Raw genomic sequence first — 23,975 nt, 5'->3', positions numbered from 1 at the left:
CTCAGGTTACTCATTTTGGATTGATACCAAAGTCTGACATTTATAGTAAATGGTTTAGATAGCTGAATAGACTTCTGCTATCAGTTTCCGTTGTAAATATGCTTGGAAACTTTGGACATGGAGCCACATTATTTATGTTGGCCAGCTATCTGCAAAAAGAAACAAGAATGTATCACCAAACAAAAAGGAAAGAGGAATACAAGATACATCAGTAATGGTGTCTCTTTTTTACATTACTTATAAAACTGTGTTCCTATGGTTGAAAATACAGAAATTTACAAATTCCAACAATACATTACACTTCATTATCCAAGTGCTTTGGACATACTGTACTTTGGAAAAAAATGTTAATTACATTGGCATGGCAATATTGAAACCATGAGTCACTGCTCATGCAAGGAATTATTGCTTTAGACACTAATGTGGGACATAAAACGGACAAATTTTGTAAGCATAGATGAATGTGAGCCAGCCTAAGTTCCTGTGGTTAAATAGATCTTAACATTAACCAAATTATCCTTTTGGCTCCTGAAACATTTGGAAGAACTAAGAAATATTCAGACAATAAGGCAACAATGTGTTGCTTATGGGCATATACATTGTGTGTGTGTGTGTGTGTGTGTGTGTGTGTGTGTGTGTGTGTGTGTGTGTGTGTGTGTGTGTGTGTTTGAGTGTTTGAGAATCAGGTTGGAATGTCAGCTGCAAAAACATACCTTTCACATGACTACAGGTCGGCATGTAAGCCAGATACATTTTCTGCATATCTTTGCAGCAATTAAAATCTCTCCTGTCAAGGTATGGGGACTCACAAATCTGTGAGCAGCCGGAAACAAAAGCAATAGCAGTGAAAAGTGGGGCTGAGGGGGTAATGTCTTTTGGAGGGATAGTATGGCCTCCTGCAGATGTTTTTGATGGCTGGGTTCACTAAATATGAAGACTAAAAGATCTTACTGTACCTGAATGGGATTTCAGAGGGATAGAATGTGGGGGGCAATACTTCAACTGATCTTTGAAACAAGGCAAACAGGGAGATGCATGAAAAAGACAACCAGCTGAATGGAATGCAGTTATGAATGCAGAACAATAAAACGCACATTCTATTCTGCACTAGAGAAATTAAGAGGATCTGGTAATCATTTAGCCCATATGATTTTCTTTCGCAAATTATGCTCCAAATAAAGGAATGGTCTAGGTCAGAACTCCATGTAGTTGTTAAACAGATTAAACAAAGTAGATGTGTAATTAGTGAGCTTTAAAGGTGCGGATTTGCAGCTTTTTGGATGAGGAATCAGTCAGTCCACCACTAAGGTCCAGACTAAAATAAGTCTAGTTACATTGTTGTTTTTAGTGAAACGCTTAATATATGGATATTCATGCTGTGCCCAATGTTAATCATTTTGGTGATTCCCTGACTTTTCCTCTTGCACCACGATGATGTTCCCAATTGTTTTTAGTTTCACCTTTTCTATTAGGGCTGCACAATATATATATGTGTGTGTATATATATATATATATATATATATAATATATATATATATATATATATATATATATATATATATATATGTGTGTGTGTGTGTGTGTGTGTGTGTGTGTGTGTGTGTGTGTGTGTGTGTGTGCATGTGTTGCAAGATATCGCGATAGACACAAGATGTTTTGTGTTGGTTGAAAGAAAATAACAGTAGATAACTGCGCGTTAAAGTGTATGTCATTCTTTTTTAGTAGTGCCTTTCATTGGCAATCCAATGTTACATTTTTTCAATAAAAGAATGTTAGAAATAATTTTGTTTTAAATTCAACAAGCAATTTGTTGTATTTTAAAAGAACACTGAAAGAAACACAAAGGTAGAACAGAGTACATTCTAATATCTGTTAATTCATTGCAAGCAATATTGTTATCGCAATATATTCAACATCGTTATCGCATATTTTCCACATATCGTGCAGCCCTACTTTCTATCTAGCACCATCATCAGGTCAACATTATAAATTGGCCTTTTCTGACCACATACCTGCAAAACTAATGACATTCCATCGGCCTCAGCTGTCCTTTGTTTTTAATGCTAATACGCTAATGTTAGAATGCTGATATGCTAAACATCATATTTGCTAAGCGTTACTTACCACTGTCACTGTGATCATGTTAGCATGCTGACATTAGCAGTTAGCTCAAAGCATTGCTGTGCCTCAGTACAACCTCATACTTTAGGCTAAGCTAATAGCCCTTTGGCTTTAGCTAGACATTTAGCATACAGACATGGGAGTGCTATTGATCTTCTCATCTAACTTTCAGCAAGAAATGTTAAACTGTTCTTCTAACATCAAGGAAAAAGAAATATATTCACAGTTGAAATACCTGGTTGTACTTTATCTAAAGATAAAATAATTTTACTCTAATTTGTACCTGATTGTATGACAAATGTCAATTTAATTTGTTTTACTAGTTTATTTGAAATAACTAACCAAACAAAGCCACATAATAAAAGTTTATTCTCTTAGTGAGCCATATTCCCATCAATTTAACCAAGGACCATCAGGCCAGCCTCAGATTCACTGTTCATGTCCCGCTCTGGGCAGGGGGAGAATCTACATTTTCTTTTCATGAGATTTCCTTAATGGAATGTCTTTATTGACTGTGGAACTAAAATGATGTCCAATCCTTTTGACATGTGATTATATTTCATTAGAAAAGAGCACTCCATGTTCCCCCGTGCCAGTCAGGCATTCCTCTGCAGGGAGTTGACTGGTGCTCTACTGGAACCAAACATCTGTGCTTCTCACAGCTCTGTTTCATTACTCCCAGAAACACTAAACCCAGAAAATTTAGCTTAAACACACTCAGGCATTTATTTTGAAAATCCCCGCTGCAAAAACTCAAGGGGTCTTGACTGTACCTAAAGTGTGAAACTGAACACTATGGATGTGTTTAACAAACGCTGCCAGGAAGAACAACACACATCTCAGGTCTAGAGAGATTCAGATACATTCCTAATGCAAACTCAAAGCTCTATGTGATTTTCCCCAGTGTCATGCAACAGTCAGTGTGTTGAGCAAGACATTTAACCTTCACCATTTCCCTACTGGCTTGTATTGCACTGAAATGTACTGCTGCAGCAGCAAAATGGAGCATTTAACAAATGCTAATGACAGAATATTTACATGTATTCTCTTCCAAGAGATTTACTGTCAGTAACATTGAAAAAGTAAAGATATCTAATATACCATAATGTCAAATACAAAATCCATCTTTGTCCTTTTGTCGCCAATGATTCTGACTGAGCCAGGGCGGTATTAGCTTAACACAGACACATCAGAATCAGTAAATATGTTGGCCGATAAACCAAAGACAAATACCAGTAACAGAAATGCCAAAGATAGGTGGTAGTTATTTGGTGTCACCATTACATAGTTTGTCCACCAGTGAGCTCTAACTTAATTGTATTTCCCAACTGTATAATGTCCCATTCTGTACGTATCCTAGTCACAATTCTTTAAAAACCAAATCGTTAGGAAATATTTTGAAGTGTTTGTTAAAAACAAACGTTTTCCAATATATGGTCTTTGTTATTCTTTTTATACCTCTGTTATAAGACATATATGCACAATATATGAACTACTGTATATAGGAACAATATTGTCCCCACCTTTGACCCCAACATTGCAAAATAATCCAAAGGACCTTGTATAGTTATGAACAAAATTGAACAGGGAAAACACAGCAGGTTCATTTTAAGACATAATATTGAAGGGTCAAAGTACAGTTTAAAATCTTTTCAGAAGCATATTTCCTTTTTTATACATGCTTTACAGGTAACATGAACACGTATCAGCACTGAGAGCATTATATCTACTCAATATCGTTATCGCAATATATCAAAAGTGTTGCAATAATTATGCAATATTTTGTTTATTTTGTGGAGCACATGCAGTCTGTTGGCTGTTTGGCTTGGTTTTGTTTAATTTACAGTTTGCTTGAAACGCTATAATGACCATGTTTCATTGGCCAGTTACTGGTCCACCTGCACGTTAGTGCAGGTCAGCGCAAGGGTCAAACCCTATGGAGCGTACCCGTGTGTGCATATTTCAACAGAGTGACAGTGTCAGTGAAGAAATAGAGACAACAGAAGGAATCAGAGAAGAGAAAGAAAAGTTGTGTCCTGTTATCTTTATTTATTTTATATTGTCCGACCAGTAAATGTCCTGTCCTGTAGACACGGTCGTTATTTGTTTATAATGTTGTACCAGTCCAATATGACAGTTAGAAGAAATAAACCTTGTGTTGTAAGAAAACGTATTTGTTATGAATCTATTTTGATGTTTTCCCGTAACTTTTGTAATTTTATATATTTAAAAATATCAATATTGCAATACCACATTTTGTAAATTGTGCAACCCTGAGATGACCAAAATGAAAAGAAAATACCAGAGTGGTGCCCTGAAATGATAGAATAAACAAAAGCTAAATTTGCTGCCAGGTTTCCTAAAATAAAATCCGTTTAACGCAGCAAATCCAGTCAGTTAAGATTACATCTCGTCATTTTAAGTAACAGGGAGCCTTCCTTTAAACCTGTCAACAAGGGCAGTACCCTGGATAGTTCTTGCATCCCTGGAGGTCCCAGGATCAGCACCTTGGACAGAGGTGTTGACGCACTTGGTGCAGATTGTTAAAGATAATCCACCTGAGCTGTTGATCAGGAAGACAGGAGGAAGTTATACAATGTTGTAATGTAGAACAAGGTGGTTTCTCAACTGAGTGTGAACGTTGCTTGCATCTCACCTAGAAACATCTTGCCGTTATTTCTGAGACAGATTGATTCACCCTACTTGCTTTTAATGTCTTCTGATAATAAACCGGAAAAGGTTTATTCACCTCCCGCTTCCATAAAACTCCAAATTATTTATTGTGAGGGTGCGGGTGAGCTGAGAAATATAACTCAACAAAAATAGCAATAGAACAGGACAGGGAGGCCTGGAGAAAAGTGCAGCTACTAGTTGAAAAAAATGACAGCTATATTCAAGAGCAAGGAATGTGGATAGTGAAAATTGTTAGCAGGGCTGTCCTCAGCAGGTCATAATAATTATAATAATAATAATGATAATAATAATAATACCCATTCTCGAGTTTAAAACCCCCCCCCACTAATAACTGATACTAAGATTCCCAGCCTGAATTATCACACCAGTCAAGCCTGGGACTGAAAAAGTAAAGCTGATAAAGTAATACATTGCATAGTTATTAGTAATTTACCTTCTTTTGCCAACGTGGAAAATCTCAAGCTGCTATTTTAACATTGATCACAGACAGATCAACAGATCGATCAACACTTATCTTGCAAATGGGGATGTGACAAACTGATGAAGACTGTCTCATTCAAAAAGAAACTGTTTAAAACTTACATTTATTCCATTGTACAGTAGTATTTCACAAATATTTACAAAAACAATGTACACATTACCACTGATGTCTCCAAAGTTAAGCATGAAAAATCTTAATGGCACATTGTAGAAAACAACAAATTTCTAAATTTCCATTTTGAGAGTTTGACTTAGAAAAGTAACAGGTTTTCACAACAAATCGTGTCTCTGCAATGGAAAGTTTCTTAGATGGTTGCAGATATTTAATGTTCTTGTCCTTTGAAGCAGCATTTAATCTAGTGTACCTACAGAGAAAATAAAAAAAGAATTCAAACAATGTGTATTGGTACAAAAAATAAAAAAAATAAATGTGTTAAAGTCTATATTATATGTGCACACATGAGCATGATCATGTTACGTCTAGGGTTGGGTATCATTTTGTTTTTTTCCGATACCGGTGCAAAAACAATACTTTTAAAAACTGTGCCGGTACCTGAGCCAAAATATATATATTATATTTTTAATGTATATAATATTAAATATTTAAAAAAAGAGCACAAAACGACAGTTGGCGACATTAAAGAACGGCTTGTTTGTTGCTAAGGCCATATGGTCAAAATTAAATGATTGATTAATATTGTAATAAGAACATATAACAATGACTTATTTCACCAGTAAATTGCTGATAAATGACAAAAACAAGCACCAGATGGGAAAAGGGTATTTTACAATAACATGAAATGCACCACAAGGCTGGCGAGTTTCAAGTAAACGCACCATCTGTGTGGTTTTTCTGACAACTGCCTGGAGACTGTTACGTCCTGGTGTTGTAATCCTCTAGGGACATACAGTCACACTTTACACCACTTTATGTAAGTTGTCAGCATTCTAACTATTGTGTTTAATCCAGCTACTAGCTAACGATAACGTAGTGTCACCAATGCTTCTGGAAAAACAACTTGCAAACCAACATTTTCGTTATCGGTCTTGTTACTACCGTTTACGTCGGAACCGGTGCCATTTCGGTACCCAACCCAAGTTACGTCTGTGGTATTCTCATTTTACACATGTATTCAACCTATTATAAGTGGATTTAATTATAATCAGGCATAAAAAGACCTTAAAATTCTATTGTCCTATCAAGCCTTACCTTCAAGAAATGCAAATTCATCTATGGCCTCTATTGCGTTGTCTGTTGGTAACAGAAAGGTCAAATAAAAGGGAAATGGGAGATATAAAAGTCAAAACTGGTTAATAGGTCTTCTAGGTTTCTATGCAGATGTGCTGTTAAATACAATCTACTTTCCTCTATAAAAACCAACATCATATCAACTTTAGTACTTTAGCACTTACCCAAATCTTTTCTTTGCAAAGTTTTCCTCTTCCCCTGCTGGGCGTACACCAGGGAATCTTTGGCAATCATCTCAACAAACAACTCCTAGAAGAAAGAAACACGTTAATATTCTAATGTTTTTAAACTAAACTAAATTCAGAAACAGAAAATGAACCCAAAAGAAAATGGGACCTGATTTGCACAGCGTTTGTCACATTCCTGACTTTTTCATGCTTTTTCACCTGGTTTACCTTGCGATATTCATTCTGCTCAAGTTTTCACTTTATATATAATATCTATGTCTATAAAAATGTCTACTATATATATATATATATATATATATATATATATAGTACAATATGTGTGTTGTTGTAAAGCACAACGTCCATGTGTATGTTGTTGTAAAGCACAAGGTCCATCGTTTTGTGTTGAGCTGCTTAAAAAAAATGGGATGTTAAGTTAACCTTTACAAGTGTATATTGTAAATGTATTTGGAGCACAACCTTCCTGATAAAGGTGCAGTAATAAGAGTGTAAAGGTTCAATGGTTGCAGGTTGTGTGCGCATCTTGAGAGGTTTAGGCCATTTTTACTTTGCTGGTGGAGTTTTAGTAAACATTATATTGATTATATATTAGAGAAGAATCATGGTAAGATTGAAAACTCGTATATGGACTAGCTTGCTGTTCACATCGTGTAAGCATGTGAAGTATTCTGTTATTGCAGGACTTCCTTCGTTGTTATTTTTACCGTGGCTTTAGCGATGATAAACACAGACTCCTGGCTGGCGAGCGACACGTCTGGATCGGTCTTCATGAGCGCCTTGATGCGGGCCAGCGGGAGTTTGGACAGTCGGCTGTGACTCACGGCGGCCGCGGGGCCTGTGTGCTGCTGGGTGTTCTCCTCCTCCACCTCGGCCCCGCGGCTCTCCTCCTCACTCACACACCGGTCAGGGTCGGGCTCCGTGGGGGTGACAGGTGTAGCCGCTGTTGCTGCCATTCTCCGTTTATAACCCGATCGTTATACTTCAAAAATCACACAATTCCCTGCCGTTTTCTACCACTATGTCACAGATGACAACATCATACAACAGCGCGCCAGCAGCATGTGTTTCCGGCTTTTCGGCTAGGGGTGTGCGCTGATTTGTCAGCCAGTCACCATGACGCCCTGCCTTTTCCTCTCCCGCCAACTAATCTTTGTTATTGATTGGCCAGAATGTTTAACAACCTCTGGCAATTGGCTAGAAATGAACGTCAATCAAAGCAAGTTGCCTTGACGATAAAGATAGTGAGGAGATGTATGTTGATAGTAAAGGAGTGTCCTCTTTCTTTTGAAAATAATACGGTGGGCTATGCATACAGTAGAATAATATTGTTTGTTTACGCAGCGTGACAATAATATTACACAGTTATGAAATTTAGTTATTGGTGTCTCAAATGTATTTATTAATAATAATAATAATAATAATACATCTTATTTAAAGGCGCCTTTCTTGGCACTCAAGGACGCCTCACAGGGAATTCATATATTAAAAAAAGCAAAACAAATACTATACAGCAAAAAAATACTATACAACAGCAAAACAAATACTATGCATCAAAAAATTTAGGAACGGAAAGAAGAATTGCTATATGGTTTAGTACAGGGTGTGAAAAAATATTGATCAGGGGATGTGCAAAAGTTCATAGCATGTGGCCTATAATATGTGCAATGGTCAGGGGTAAAGGTTCAGCATGTGTGTTAAAGTGCTCCTATTATGCTCATTTTCAGGTTCATAATTGTATTTAAAGGTTATGTCAGAATAGGTTTACATGGTTTACATAAAAAAAAACATTTTTGTTGTAATGCACATTACTGCAGCTCCTCTTTTCACCCTGTGCATTGAGCTCTCTGTTTTAGCTACAGAGTGAAGCATCACACAACTATTCCATCTTTGTTGGGAGTCACACATGCACAGTACCTAGGTAAGGACTACTACCCAGTCAGAAGCACAGTATGAGGACGTGCCATGCTAGCAGCCAGGTGAGCATTATTAACAGTGTTTTCTGTTGGAGATGGACTTTAGGCTTTTTCATTTTGTAAACCTATAACGTGCACAACAAAGATAAATAACACAATAAAGGGAAAAAGCCAAAAAGCATAATATGAGTACTTTAACATGAAGTGTAGTTACTGAGGGTGGGGGGTTAAAAGTCTGTCAGTGGGGATGCCAGGCCCACTGCAGTCAGGAAAACAACTGTTCTTGGTTTTGGTCCTGATGGTCCTAAGGGGGGGGGGGGGGGGGGGGGCAAAGGTTTGTGCGCAGGGTCCTGTTTTGGTCCCCACCATGCATGGAAGAAAATAAAAGACAAAAGTATTTTAATTTTAACAGGCACTGAATACTAAATATGAAAATATTTTACTTGTGAAAAATGTACTGTGTCTGATTTTGTTTTGCTCTGACTTCACCTCTTTGAAATTAAAATAGGAAATTTCTTGAATTTTGAGATTTGAATTTGTGACCACTGAAAAAAGAATATAACAAATATACCCAAATTCAGCTTTTGAAATTGTAAATCAAGTAAATTCATATTTTAATTTCAAACAGATGAACTCAGAACCAATATATTCAGATACATGGTTTTCAAATAAAATGTTTTTTTTTATAAAAAGTAGTTTTAAGTAACGTTAAAATTGAAATACTTATGTCTCTTATTTTCTTCCAAATTAATGCCAACGCTAATGCTAAATGCTCCACTATATTCACCATTCTGAGCACATATTCAACAGTTATATTCCAAATCTGCAGGTAAATTACAAAAAAAAAAAAAGGGTGTATGCAGCATTTCCATCATTTTAGTCTATGTCTGATAACCTGGAGTCCAATAATACACTGTGTTAATAGGATTGTGAGGAGCGATTTAGTCGTCTGAGGCTTCCCTCACTCACGGTCACAGTCAGGTGAGCCAGAGAGACAGACATGAAGGATTTGCAGCTCCCAGGTAAATGTATCTGCTTTACTTTTCTAATATTTCTGTCTGCAAATTTGTAGAAACGTTTGCAGAAAATATTAAAATGTGGGTTCTACTTTCTAATAAGATACTCTTCATATAGGGTTAATAAGCTGTAATTCATGGCTTCAATAATGGCTAATAAATTATTTACGTATGATTTTAACTTCGGGGTTAAGTGACTAATAAACCATTTTCTGGTGTTTGTCCTCCAGCATGTGCTCCAGCATCTGCTTTGCCTATAATTGACAAGTTAAAAGACTTTGTAGCTCAGAAAGTGAAAACCTATATTAGCATGAATTTATGGTTTGCCAATAATATACTGCATTGTTTCCTAATAGAAAGGATAAACACCAACCAGAGGTATTTTTCATAACCTAGCAACCCAAAACTACTTCCTATTAATGGCTTCTAACCAATCTGTTAGGCATTAGTAAAATATGTATTAACACTCACTAAAGTCAAAACATACTTATAAGCCCTTTACAAAATCTGCCATAGTAGCCTTATTATTTTTAGCTCATTCAAACTACAAAATGGTTGTGTAACTGCTGAATGTACATCTGTGTTTTGCCCTAATTCTTTTATTCTTGGCAATAAGGAAATGTTATTTACACATTTAACTGTATGTAAATGTAAAGTGCTTCATGTTAAAATGCATACAGCAAGTGATGTGTAGAACACATTACAATACATACAATACTAGAAAGTGCAGCAGTAATAGAACAAAATAATTAGTCAATGTTTAAGTAGTCCATTTGTTATTGACAGACTAATGCTGTTTCTGAAAGAAACTAGTAATCTTGGACCCTTTAAGCCTAACAGGGGCCAAATTTAGCCCTCAGTGACCAGGAGGAGGTACAGTATTAGTTTATTATTTGTCCTCACTGACGAAATAACTTTCCAGAGAAGGTGCATACAGTACAAACAAGTAAGACACACAGTACGTGCAAAAATTTTAAGAGGAGGTTTCTTATTTAAAGCTTGTATGGCTGTAGGAACAAAGCTCCTGCTTAAACGGGTATTTCTCCAGATTACACCTACGTCCAGAAGGATAGGGGGGTGAAGTAGAGTGGATGTTTTGGGTCATGTGTGATTCTGAGTACTGTGGGGCTCAGGGATGAGGAGAATTGTTTATTCTTATTTGTGACTTTAAGCTATGAAAAAACCCAATAATAGAAGAATTGGCTTGACAATAATATGGTAAACTGTAGATTTACAGAAGTTTAATGTCAGGTAGCAATGTTGTTAACCATTGGCCACTTTATTTAACTCAGCAACCCGTTCGTCCCATGTTCTGTCATTTGAAGAGGTTATATTTGCTCTACAACAGGGATTTTCAACAGGGGGTCCGGGACCCATAGGGTGTCTTCCGAATTATTGCAAAATGTTAAAGTTTTTTCAAAAATTAAAGTCTTAACATGAATCCAACATTTTATTAGCAAATATGAATTAGGTTTCCCTACACGTTATTTTAGGCCCAGTTTAATAAGCAACTTCATTTCATACAATATATGTAGTAGGGGGTCCCTGCTCCGTCTCTCTTTCAGTCCCACTCCTTGGCTTAAAAATGTTGATAACCCCTGATCTGCAAGACGCCCACACAGAGCTTAAGCCTTGACGTATAAACAGTCCGACATCTGACCCTGTTGTTCATTTCTCTTTGTGTAATACTGAAACCTTAATCAAGAGTTTCCTGTGAAACGAAAGAAACTGGATACTCATAGTCAGTTTGGGGAAAACATTTTGGCCAAGAAAAAGTGCTGAGACTTGAAAGAACATGTGAACCATAGAAAAGAAATAAAAACAGGAAAGGTCGACACATCAGGCTTTCATCCATCATTATAACAATGAAAGCAAACATGTGAAAAATGATGATATCAGCATATGTCTATACCTAGTCACAAAAAAAGGCCCCCACAAAGGTGTTGGAAGTTTGTCAAATAAAATGTCAAAAGGAGAACTTCGCTTTTATCACGTCAGTTCATGCGTACACTATATGTCTGAAACAAAGGATATAACAATCCTAAATATTTATATTTGCAAATTAACTTAACATCTACATAATCATTTGCCTCGTTACAGACATCAACAACTTATAAACTAAGCACTAACTAAAATTAAACCTGGTAAGGATTGTTTTGAAAGAGGCCAAATGTTTTATCCCACTTGTACCATGGTGGTCAATGCTCCATACATGGAAGACTGTTGTGGAACAATCCCCATCATGTTTGTTCTGTGGTTCATATCCTGTCATCTACTGGCTTGACCTCTGTGAGTTGACTCTGAAAGCAGTAACAAGCGCTCGGGGAACAAAGTGACTTAAAGCAGAAATCTGAAAAACCCCAAACCCAAATCTCTGTACTGCTTTCAAATTCTTTATTGTTTCTTAAAAAGCTTCTTAAATTTGTTTTTAAGCCATCAAAGCAAGCCTATGGCCAAAGCAAAAAGTGAGCAAGAAATCCAAAGACGAGTCTCCAGTGGTGGAAACGACAGCCAAGAACCCCCTAGCCTCTGCCGCCATGTGTGTCATCCCACGGCTGAGCGAAGCAGAGCGAATCAGACAATCGCCGTTTGAGAGGGTCGTCTATGACATGGCCAACAACGAGAGGATCATGAACGACCTGATGCTCGGTCGAAGAGTTGGCTTCTATGAGCTCCGTGGAGAGGTTGGACAGGGAAATTTCTCCACAGTCAGGTTGGGCATCCACGCTTTGACGAAAGGTCAGGCATGAAATGTTGTTTACTTTTTTTTTTTTTTTTTTACAATTAATACATAGCTTTTTAAAAAATGTATAACCAGCTGTTGTAGCATCCAACGAAATTCTTCCCTCAACCTTGATAAACTATGCATTGTTTAAAAGCAAAAGGCCACAGAGCTCTCTGTTTAAATAATTCTGAGCTCGCAAAGACTGACAATTGTTGCTTATGTCCTTACAGAAATAATTGCAAAACACAACAGTAAACACACAGTATATCAAGGAAAAACTTGCAAGTAAAAAAGGAAAATGTTTATGTGTTTTTGCATTAATATCACTCCTATGCCTGTAATCTTTTTGAAAGTAACAGGAAGCACATTCCCTCCTGTCCTGTGGGCAGCCACACTTTAGACTTTTCTGTTATGTACACAGTGAGATGTTGTACATGAACAACGTGATGTTAACAATGCTCATGTCAATAGGCTGATTCCCTGAAAAAAACCTTCTTTTCACCCCAGTTTTCCCCCGACCCCTGCAGTGCATTCATTTTCTGTTGAAATGCCTTCATGAAAATTAGATTATCTTGTGCATGTGTGTGCAGATCAAACAGTTGGTTGGTTCTTGGTTCTTACCCACATTTTTGTCATACCTTAGAATAATCCTGCAACAATCTTCTAATGAAATGAGATGCCAAACAAACATTTCTTTAGCCTTCTCCTCGTGTGCATGTAACAGTCTCGTTTTAAAATCTCTTAAGTATGTCTGCCCTTATTTTGACCTGTCACCTTGTTAGACCCTTTCTAAATCCATCACTGACATCTAATCCTCTCTTCTCCTGTCTCAGAGAGAGTTGCTATCAAAATTATAGACAAGCCACGCCTGGATAAGAGGAGCCAGCCCATGATTTCCTCAGAGATCAGCTGCATGGAGAAGCTGTGCCACCCCAACATAGTCCGATTGTACGAGGTGATGGAGACCAGCAGGAAGCTGTATCTGGTGATGGAGTACGGCAGCAGTGGAGACCTGTTCTCCCGAATCACCACCAGGGGGAAGCTTGACGACCTGGAAACCAAGCTGGTTTTTGCACAAGTCATCTCTGCTGTTAAACACTTGGTGAGCTTGAGTGTCAGTCTTAATCATCATCTACTGCACAGCGCTGTGCTCAGTCTGTGAGGTATTCATCATTCACATGATTGAGTCTTTCAAAGTGAAAAAGTGAAATCAAAAGGGAATTTGAGGCCACGTTTAATTGTTTAATGGCTTAATCTGTAAATGTTTTAACCATATTAATTTGAAGTTTATTTACATGTATACATGTTTTGATATTTGTGCCTTCATTTGGATATTGGCTAGTAGAGAGGTGACAGGAAATTGGAGGAGATGACGTGCAACACATGTTTATCAGACAGCCTTAAACCATGGACATTGTGATCATTGTTTTATAGACCAACATAATTCCCCATAATTAAGGACTTTTATTTCAGGATGAAAACATTGAATCTAATAATAATAATAATAATGATAATAATAGTACTACTATTAATAATAATTATAATCAGTGTTGGAGGAAGTTTACAGACCATTTACTTCAGTAATAAAAATACCAGTGCAATTGTGTAAAAATACTTCATTCAAAAGCCTAACTTCTCTATAAGTACAGAAGTATTTTCAGCAAAATGTACTTGAATTATCAAAAGTAAATTTCAAGCTGCAGAAAAATGCCCCCTGTGATATGTTAATGTTATATGTGACATTATTTGATTATTAATAGTGATGCATCAATGTGTTGGCAACAATGGTACCATTGTAACTGGTCAAAGTGGAGCTAGTTTTAGCTAATTCAAATACTGGTAGTTTAGTCCAACGTAGGTGTTGGACCCCTCCAAAAAGTCACAACATAAATCTGAGGGGCCATGAGATAATAATTAAGTGGGAGAAAACACAAAGTTCTTCTGTTGCTGGCTTTTTTACTTTTATTGTGAAATACAGTGCTGGATCATTTTCCCTCTTTGAGCCAAGAACAGTTATTTAGATAAAAACCATCTGAGAAGTTTAGAGGGGAGTCTTTCTTTGGTGGAACTGCTGACAAGTCAAACATCTGAAACATGGAAATAGGTTCCAATTATGTTTTAAATGTTATGTTGATATGTCTTTTCCACCAAATCTCAACTAAAAGTAGCTAATAACTATTAGATAAATATAGTGGCCTTTACATATGTGATAGAATGCTATTTGTACAGTGCTTTAATATTTTTGTGTGACAAATATGAACAATTATATTTATTTTATTTATTTAAGATCATTTTGTAGGCATGTTAGGCTTTTGATTATATAGGACAGCTAAAGACACAAAAGGAGAATGACATGCAGCAAAGGGCCGCTGGGCGGAGTCAAACCTGTGGCCGCTGCGTCAAGGAGCAAACCTCTATATATGGATGCCTGCTCTACCAAGTGAGCTACCCAGGCATCCTTTTTTTAAGAGATATTTTTAACCCTATACCCTAAGATGTTTTCCCCAAAAAGTCCATTTAAAATGTCACAACAGAACCCCTCCTGAGATTTTTCCCATTTATTGTATTATTTCAGCATGACAACAACATCGTTCACAGAGATCTCAAGGCGGAGAACATCTTCTACACCACTAGCTATTGCATCAAGGTCGGAGATTTCGGCTTCAGCACAGAGAGCGGCTCTAATGAGCTCCTCACCAACTTCTGCGGCTCACCACCATACGCTGCTCCTGAACTGTTTAAGGATAAAGGTTACATTGGACGCTATTCAGACACCTGGGCTTTAGGTATTCTCTTGTATTTCATGGTGACGGCAACTATGCCCTTTTATGGGGACAAATTGAGAAAGTTGAAGCGCTGCATCCTACAAGGGGCCTTCAGTATCCCTCCTTATGTGCCCGAACGATGCCAACTAATCATTAAGGGCATGCTGCGGCCTGTGCCTGTTGATCGCCTGTCTCTCACAGAGATTACAAACAGTACTTGGCTGCAGGGGATTGAGTACCCTCGTCCGTACGTCTTGTTGCCCCTGTCCCCGGCACACTTTGCCCATGCCAACCAGGCTCTGTGTTCGGAGGAGCAGGAGGTGAAGAGTTTGCTGTCAGATCTGGGTATTGGGACAGCTCATTTCCAAAACAATCCCTGCTTAGACTGTAGGAGCCCATTGACTGGGACCTACCGAATACTTCTCCATAGGGTCCAGAAGAGAAGGTCAGTGGAGGCTGTGGGTTATTCAATGCTTCACCCTGATGAATACAGGAGTCCAAAGACGTGGTCCATATCACCTGTGAACAAACACAATCCCTCGGCTGTCTGCGTTGTACTCTAATGAGAAATCACTGCACTGGACTTGCTTTAGTTGTGTCACTTTATCACATTCACATGTGTCCACTAGCTTGCTTACATTCCTTCAGTCAGTTCATTCTCACTAAATCGGTGAGGTTTTGTGTTACATGTTGAGAAATACTCAAGTTGTGTTGTGCAATACTGGACTGAAATGGCAAACAAATGGAGGTTGAGGTCGAAGTTGTATGGTTCTTCTGTCCCACAGTGTAAATCAATTATATTTAACGGACTAGGTCACCTCTCCTAGGTGACTAGTTAAGACTTTGTGTTCTGATTACAACAAAAGCTTACTGACGCACACCATACATCAATCACTGTCAGGCCATCAGCATCTTCCAATCCCATTTAGTCAGTGCATACATCTACTGAACTAATCCAGGGCTACAGATAATCCTAACTCTTAAAATAGACACTGAGAACATGCATGGGTGACAGAAATTCATATTACAAAATTAGGACCAACTGAGGCCAGAACAAGAGAGAAAAATGTAAAACCAGTCTGCAGCCAACTTAACAACAGCTTAAAAATGCCTTCATTTAATGTAGATATTTAATTAAAATGTTTGAAATATTATGCAAATGTTCTGATTGTCACAAAAGGTTTGGCGTGAACAGATTATTTTACATTTTGTACAATTTTAATCTCATTTTGTAAATATCTATTTTAAGTGCTAAAATATTGTGTTAATGTTTGCACATGTTTTAAGGCAATACTGTCACATATGCTACATGAATACTTGCCTGAACTTCATGCTACTCTGTATTAAGTCTAAGCCAATTTTCCCATATTTGGTTTGCCTTGTCTTCTTGTGTATTAATGCTTGTATAACCTCAACCTTGTAATGCATAATCAAGTTATAGACATCATTTATTTTCAGGAGAACCTTAGTTATCAAGATATGCAAGCTGTAAGGATGCCACATGAATGTATAAATGTTATATGTTGTTGTTATGTTATAATGTTATAATGACAAAAGAAAAGACTAAACGGAAATTACATCTCACATAAATGCATTGCATTCACACAGATAACAATAATGACTAAAACTTTTGGCTTATGAAAAGTGTTCTTCTAGGTGTTGGCAATCAGGGGAAACAAAAAAATATATATAAAATACCCATTATGTAACTAATATATAGTAAGTCCATGCGCTAAAGTTAGCTAAAACGTTTGTGGTGTCCTCTCTTATCAAAACAAATCAGCACAAACGTGGGGAGATTTAAACATTAATGGGGGGCTGGGTGATGTCACACATGTAATAAAGCATAATGACTTAAAAAATATAGTACAATATATATAATATAGCACAAATGATTCAGTCCATTTTGGGGAGATTTGGACATTAATGAGGGGCTGGGTGATGTCACTGCCCAGAAAATGTTAAGTTCAATTACTTAAAATCCTTAACAGCACAAACAATCATTTTACGGCACAAATGTAGCACAAATGAATAGCAGTGTTTTTGATCTTGAAGGGGCCAGCTTTACGCAGGTGAAAAAAAGCTTCTCCTGTCGCAGGCAACAGCATCGACCTGTAGAGTTCATAATTATAGCAATGAGTGGGACATATTAATTAGCCCGAATAAAAAAAGTTTCAAACAATGATTTTAAACAGATACCGCTCAAATGTCTTCATCTTTCCTTGCAGTAGGGTACTATTGTCTTTTTCTGCTGTATACAAGACTCCAGCCAATATTTCAACTGTTTACAAAGTGATTTCCGCTGGACTCTCGAATGATTCCTTGCTTCCTTATAAGCCCTGAAGTTGAAAAACCACTTTGACGCTTCAGCCAGTTTGCAGAAACTGATTTTGGAGCCATCTCAAGCACTTTCGGTAAAAGATCTGATACTAAATTACAAAGCATTCATGTAGTTGTAGTTGTGAATTCTATCGAATTAATGAACCATAAAGCTGGTAGTTCTTTTGAGACTGTGACAGTTCCAACCTGTGAAGTCAAAAGTTCTTCCTCCCAGTAATGGTCCTTCACTTCCACTTCACCTCACACTTGTGAATTCCCCTCGAGGGTACAACAGTCTCTGTGGGCCAGGCGTCACTCTTTGCCTTTTACTGTCAACCTGCAATGTAGTTTCAATTCTGCCAGTGTGTGCCCAGACCTGCTATATTTTTCTTGCGTGGTTGGCACCATGATAAGCATAACATTTTGCAATAAGGTGTTGGACCCCCAGGCCGCAGCCTTTTCACAAAGAAATACAGTATGTACACATTGTGTGGGCAGGAGCAGACAGAAATGATTTATCAAGGCCCCAACAAGTGCCGAGGAGGAGTCTTGACTTGCTGTTTATGTAGAAAACCTGTTCTTGCTTAATATCACTCGTGTGAAAAACACTGTTATCATGTACTGTCTTAACTCCGGGGTCATCCTTTAAACTGCTAAGGAAGCAGTGAATAATGTTTCTTGAGACAGTGAAATTAAACAACCAGCCGTTGCTGTCTGTAGCTTCTGTTTCAAAACAAGTTTAAAAGAGAGTTGATACATTATGAACTAAAAACTGATGCATCATGGGACAGAAAGTTGTTTTAAACCAAAGTAAATAATTTACTTTGAGGTTGGTTTATCCACGACATTGCCCTTCCGGGATTGTTCCGATGCCGCTGGAAATTCTGCCGGATGCATGTCTTTTTGGCAATTTCTGTTACCGTCTGCTTTCTTTGTGTTTGAATTTTAAACTCCTTTTGATTTCTGAGGACTATGGTTAACTGCTCTTCAGCTCTCTGCAGGGTAAATCCAGACAGCTAGCTAGACTATATGTCCAATCTGAGTTTTCTCTCACACGACTAAAACAACTTTTGAACGTGCGTGTTTCACCAAAAGAAGTTCCTCCACGAGGCTATTTGGCAACGGCTCCGTCCGGTACTTAGCGCCGCTCAAGACGATTGTGATTGGTTTTAAGGAAATGCCAATAAACCAGAGCGCGTTTCTCTCCCGGAATCCTGGAATTCTGCGTGGACTAGCCAGGTCCTCCTTCTGGACAACATCAGCATTGCTGCCGTGGCTTGTGATTTAACATAATGCTTTCTTTGATCCAGTAACAAACCCTTGCCTGATTAAAATGAAAAAAGTGATGAGTGAAATGAATATCAACATTAAAAAAAACTCATATCTTCTCTTCTGCTTTTCTGTTCTTTATTTGTCTTTATCTTTCCTTACCCTCTGTGATTATCATAGGGAGTCAAAATATCAACCCCCAAAGCAAGTCAGCATTTGTTTGTTGTGGCATTTGGCAGTTCCAGAGCAACCTTGAGCTCTGGATGAAAAGACAAATCTGTTCCGTTCATAAAAACACGGCTGAAATGGTTGCGAAACAGTTACCACTTTGCCCTATATCCAATTTCTTTTTCTACAGCAGGAGAGTACAACTTGGACTGGGAGGCTGTTCTGAACAAAATGCATAAATAAAAAGGGATTGGAGGACTCTTATAATGGATTACATTATATAGTACATGTGTTCAAATCATTGTATCCACCCTGTATGGTACTTTATGGTCTACCTAACCTGAGCACCAGTAGATGAATGGTCCTTCAAGAGTTTCACTTTTACCCCAAAACTATTTCGCAGAGCTAGATGAATATGTTGATTTAAGTCCGCAGTATTTGCACCACTAACTTTGGTCCTTTGTTTACATTCATCAATGCATGAGCAGTTGCTTTATTCTATAGTGTTTGAGAAAAGCAAGAAACAAAGAATGTCTTTAAACGGGGCACAGATGGAGCAAGATCTAAACATCCTCTCATGCAGCAGTAATTGCAGGTGACACTTCATTACAAAGGAATCATTTCAAAACGTTAATCCTAAGGGCTTCAGTTCTCAGCAGTCCAAATGAATGTTCTCACCAATTTTCTGAGCCTCAAAGGATGTCAACTAACTGATTAGTGTTTTTTTAATGGTTCATTAAAACATATTAAATTCCGCATGAAATTATTATCATTATGGACTTTGGACACAGCTTAATTTTTTAAAACATTTTTGTCCTTTATTGATAGTTTGTAGATGAGATATAAACAGGAAACAGAGAGATAAGTGGATGACATGCAACAAAGGCCCCCATGCAACTGGAATCAAACCAGGGGCATTGGATGGTTCATTGCCCCTAGGCCATCTGGATGCCTTGAACTTGTTGATGATGTTTGAGGACATTTCACAATCCATTCATCTCGTTCTTGCAAATGAATGGCATCTTTAATAAGTGGTGAAACATTTTAAAGCCTTAAACATTAAACAATTTCACTTCTTGACAAGGCTGGATTATCAAGTGGAGGAACATGTTTAACTGCTTAATGCCCAGGGACCTCAAAAGCTCCAGTTTAACTGTGTGTTGGCTGTGTTTAATACTATGGTTACTTACTCAATGTCAACTAGTTTTCTACCTTATTATGTAATTGTGTGTCCTTTTCTTGTTGAGGAGCACTGTGTCAAAATCTGATTCTGATAATCTTATTATTTTTGTTTATATTGTGCTCACATGGTGCATCTCTTAATTCACGTCTTATGAAACAGTCAGATCAATGGCTTGGCTTGACCTCTGTGAGTTGAATCCAAAAACAATTACAAGCGCTCTGACAACAAAGTGACATCAAACAGGGTGCAACCCCCCCCCCCCAAAAAAAAAGAAAATCAACCATGGCATCACACAATCAGGGCAGAGCTTAGTGTACTTTACCTGAAATATTATTATAACACCAGGGTCTGGTTTGTATTAAAATGCTGCTCTAAAAATATGGAAATCTGTCGTAAAAAAAAAACTTATCCCCAAAGTGTTTACACACTCACTCATACACAAACACACACACACACACACACACAATCATACACATGCGCACAAACACACTGCAAATACATTTCAAAGCTGCCAAACAGTGGCTCATTCCTAGCAAGTGCTACATACAGTATATCACAGAGAAAATAACAGAATCATGTAAATGAATTTTGCTATACTGGCTAACAACATTGAGGATATGGTATGTTTGTGTTATAGTGAACCATGTAGATTTACATTCTTTGTCAGCACAGGAAATATCAACTCTACTGAAACATAATCCATGTGGTTAAATGTGATATATGATGCCTGAGAGGGTGGTGAAACATCTGCTCGCCTCTCTCTCAGTCTTCTCCTGTTTCTCTCCTTTAAGTGGTCTGCAGGGACAAACGTTTCATGATGAAGATTTACGCAGTCATTGAGTTTCATTGTATGCCATTAAATTATATTATTGTGAGAGTGTGTTGTGTAACGTTTTACCTAATTCTGCATCCTCATAGGCAAAGTCTTAATCAGCTCCTGGACCCAACTTTCATTTGGATTGGCACAAACAGTTCGCTGTTTTTTATGTGACCTCTTCTTCTTCATCAGAAACCTGCATATGTCAGTATTATTATTAAATATTATCAAGCTTACTGCAAAGGTTTTACAAGCAAAGACACCAGTCATTCAAAAGTGCTGCTCTAAGCGTGGATCAATCATGTCCCTAGTGAGCAGGTTGTTTCTTTTTCCATTGGTCTTTGCCAAATTTTTTTGTGGGAAGTTCTAACAATGTAGGAAAACAAAAGGCTTGCTAAGAGCCAACTAAATAAGTTACTTACACAACAGCTCTGATGTTGCAATCGCCATCTGTTTCCTGAACCTTGTAACTTTCAATGTTTTTCTTTGCCTTTTGTTTCATCTCACCAACATGTCCAAGACAGCAGTTGTCAAATGTGCCTGGAGAGAGAGATGAAGTTACAGTGGGTAAGAGTGAAATAATACTGCCTCACTTAAAAATGTCACTCAAACAAAGCAAATACTCAATTTTTACACTCTAGTTAGGGTCCAAAGAGAAAACGACACAGCTCAATTTTAACATTGATAAGTCATTGTTTTTGTGTCTGTTTTTTATTGGCATGCCTATAAACTACAAGACTTATGAAAATAAATTCTTGATTTGATATTAAAATTTGTAATTTGCGTATTATTAAACATAAAGTTAAATTAAACAAAATCATGGTTCAAACAAATCACATATTTAATCAAATGCCATAATATTATTATTTCTGTATCAAACAACTAACAAAAATAAAGAAGTGAAAGATGAGTAATTTCTTTAGCTCTCTCTCTAACTAATACTCATGCATGTACCTGCGCGCACGCGCACACACACACACACACACACACACACACACACACGCGGACTGTTAAAAGTCATTATAGTGCAAAAGTAGAAACATCAGGGTCATAACTATGATTGACATTGATCTATTGAACATCATCTAACCCTGTATAATTGCAACAAATTTGCATGTGCCAGTCCCCCTCTCTCCAATGCTCCAAGTTAAGTTGCATCTGCTACATTAAAATGCTTTTTTATTTTTTATATATTTAGGTCTAGCCCCAAATAAAATGCTATAATGATGCTACTGAAAAGTTAGTGAGCTGTATCCTGCAGTGATCACCTATACAAGTAGAAATTAGCTGTATGTTAAATTTGTGTTAAACAGTAGAGGAATGACAAAATCAAATCCATTTTTATGTATCAATAAAGAAACTGTCAGTTTTATTCCAATGTCCACACAACATGTCCACAATTTAAAATTCCCCATTTGTGCTGTAATTCCCTGAGGGGAAAACGTTTATGAAAATTATCTATTTAACTCACAATAATTGAAATAATGTATGTTGTTTTTAGTCTGTCCCAAGGTTACCACATTAATGCGGTCTATAATAACGACAGATTACAATTTGGGATGAAGTGCTGTGACAAATTGTTTTGAGCAGAATAATTCACCTCATTGGAAGAGAGGATTTAGTGCTAGTATAAAGAAATGTGGATTATAAAATGCATTCAATTCTTCAATTCTAGCCTTACTTCAACCAAATTTTGTCAAAGTGTGACTCCACATATTTTCCACAGTCATATACAGAGCCAGATCCATATGTAGAGTTTAACTTACAGTATAAAATGATAAAACAGTTACTTGCCCGATATTGAGCTATTCATTTAAAGCACAGTTTTATCTGCAAACTAATCACTATTTGCTGTTATAATATCATAGTTCTGGTGTGAATAAAATCTGATCTGTTCCACTTACCTTGTGCAAGACTCAGAGTCATGCAGGTGAGGATCAGCAGAAAGAAAAGAGCTTGGCACTTCATGGCTGTGGCTGCTGATGTTCTTGCTGCAAAGACATAAAAAGTTTAAATCACAGAGCAGAGCAAAACAAAAAATGGAAGCATCGCCTTGTATCTACCTTGTACATTTTGGCCATTTACATGTTTTCCATCACAAACCCCTTCATCTGTGCTCTTATGAAAGGTTATGTTTTTGACCCAGATTAAAACATTTTCAATCCTCGTCTGGTTTCCAGCTGTGTGCAGCTGTTTTATTTAAAGCGTTCTGAATGTTGTTTCACAGGACCCAAGGGAGTTTGATGAATTGTGTCTGTATTCCCTCTCTGCACTCATCTCTGATATCTTCTCAAACTCGTTGCTTGGAACACATACCAACGTGTTTGCAAAATCCAGATTACAAAAGCACAAAGAGTAACATGAGGACTGAGACTGTTTAATACGCATGCAAAGAAACGTACCTGCTCACATTCAGTATTTCACAAGATATCCCGGGAGGTAAACCTTTTGTTCAGGGAAGCTTGTATTTGCTCTGTACTTTTAAAGTTCACACATGAAGTCAACCCTCCCTCCTTAACCACACCTCCTCTGACACACACATCAACACACACACACACACATACACACACATACACACACACACGCACAGACTGTTCAAAGTCATTACAGTCCAAAAGTAGAAACATCAGGGTCATGGTTATGTTTGAGGACATTGACTTTGATCCTATGGGGTGATGTATAACCCCATATGTAATTAAATGGTCCTTTTGCTGAAATGCAATTTGCTGCGTGCCCACTCCAAAAGTAGCTCATGAAACCCCACTTAAAAAAAAATCAAAATTATCTTGCTGAGGAGAAGGATGCTGCAACTGAGACAACATTGCAATAAAGTTAAATTAAGTAAAATAATAATGCATTGCTTTAATGATACCATTTAAAAATTGTATTCTTGCTTGTTTTTGTCCATGAAGAGGTCAGGTACGGTGTAACAGCTCTGCATCTGGTAGAGATGTCAGTGCCCTCCAATGCAGCTAGATTTCTCACAGAATAAATCTGAAGTTGTCCAGATGTATGGCACCTTTCCAAAGTCAATCTATTATGTCTTGTTGGTTTGTCGTCATTTGTTG

At 37.4% G+C, this 23,975-nt stretch overlaps 3 protein-coding genes and 1 long non-coding RNA gene across 4 annotated transcripts; 2 read left to right on the top strand and 2 right to left on the bottom strand.

The window, feature by feature from the left end:
- The first annotated feature begins 2,002 nt into the window (after nt 1-2,002).
- On the top strand, nt 2,003-23,290 carry LOC116695149 (uncharacterized). Its single transcript, XR_004333365.1, has 3 exons — nt 2,003-2,053; nt 18,624-18,629; nt 23,280-23,290. It is a non-coding gene; the product is annotated as an uncharacterized LOC116695149 (long non-coding RNA).
- On the bottom strand, nt 5,368-7,833 carry pole4 (polymerase (DNA-directed), epsilon 4, accessory subunit). Its single transcript, XM_032525231.1, has 4 exons — nt 7,437-7,833; nt 6,709-6,793; nt 6,506-6,547; nt 5,368-5,660 (listed from the first exon to the last, which is right to left on the bottom strand). Exons 1-4 carry the CDS (start codon nt 7,683-7,685, stop codon nt 5,647-5,649), a joined length of 390 nt encoding a protein of 129 aa, XP_032381122.1. The 5' UTR covers nt 7,686-7,833; the 3' UTR covers nt 5,368-5,646.
- On the top strand, nt 9,550-16,465 carry LOC116695133 (serine/threonine-protein kinase NIM1). The gene is made up of 4 exons (XM_032525219.1): nt 9,550-9,667; nt 12,095-12,400; nt 13,220-13,488; nt 14,962-16,465. The coding sequence occupies exons 1-4, from the start codon at nt 9,646-9,648 to the stop codon at nt 15,712-15,714; spliced, it is 1,350 nt and encodes a 449-aa protein (XP_032381110.1). The 5' UTR covers nt 9,550-9,645; the 3' UTR covers nt 15,715-16,465.
- Nucleotides 20,652-22,898, bottom strand: ccl25b (chemokine (C-C motif) ligand 25b). Its single transcript, XM_032525239.1, has 4 exons — nt 22,812-22,898; nt 21,330-21,447; nt 20,989-21,103; nt 20,652-20,885 (listed from the first exon to the last, which is right to left on the bottom strand). Exons 1-3 carry the CDS (start codon nt 22,873-22,875, stop codon nt 20,989-20,991), a joined length of 297 nt encoding a protein of 98 aa, XP_032381130.1. The 5' UTR covers nt 22,876-22,898; the 3' UTR covers nt 20,652-20,885.
- Nucleotides 23,291-23,975: the final 685 nt, after the last annotated feature.

Source organism: Etheostoma spectabile, chromosome 9, assembly GCF_008692095.1.
Source record: "Etheostoma spectabile isolate EspeVRDwgs_2016 chromosome 9, UIUC_Espe_1.0, whole genome shotgun sequence".
Lineage (NCBI taxonomy): Eukaryota > Metazoa > Chordata > Actinopteri > Perciformes > Percidae > Etheostoma > Etheostoma spectabile.
The sequence above is the reverse complement of the archived record's forward strand: the minus strand, read 5'-3'. Positions and strand labels throughout refer to the sequence as shown.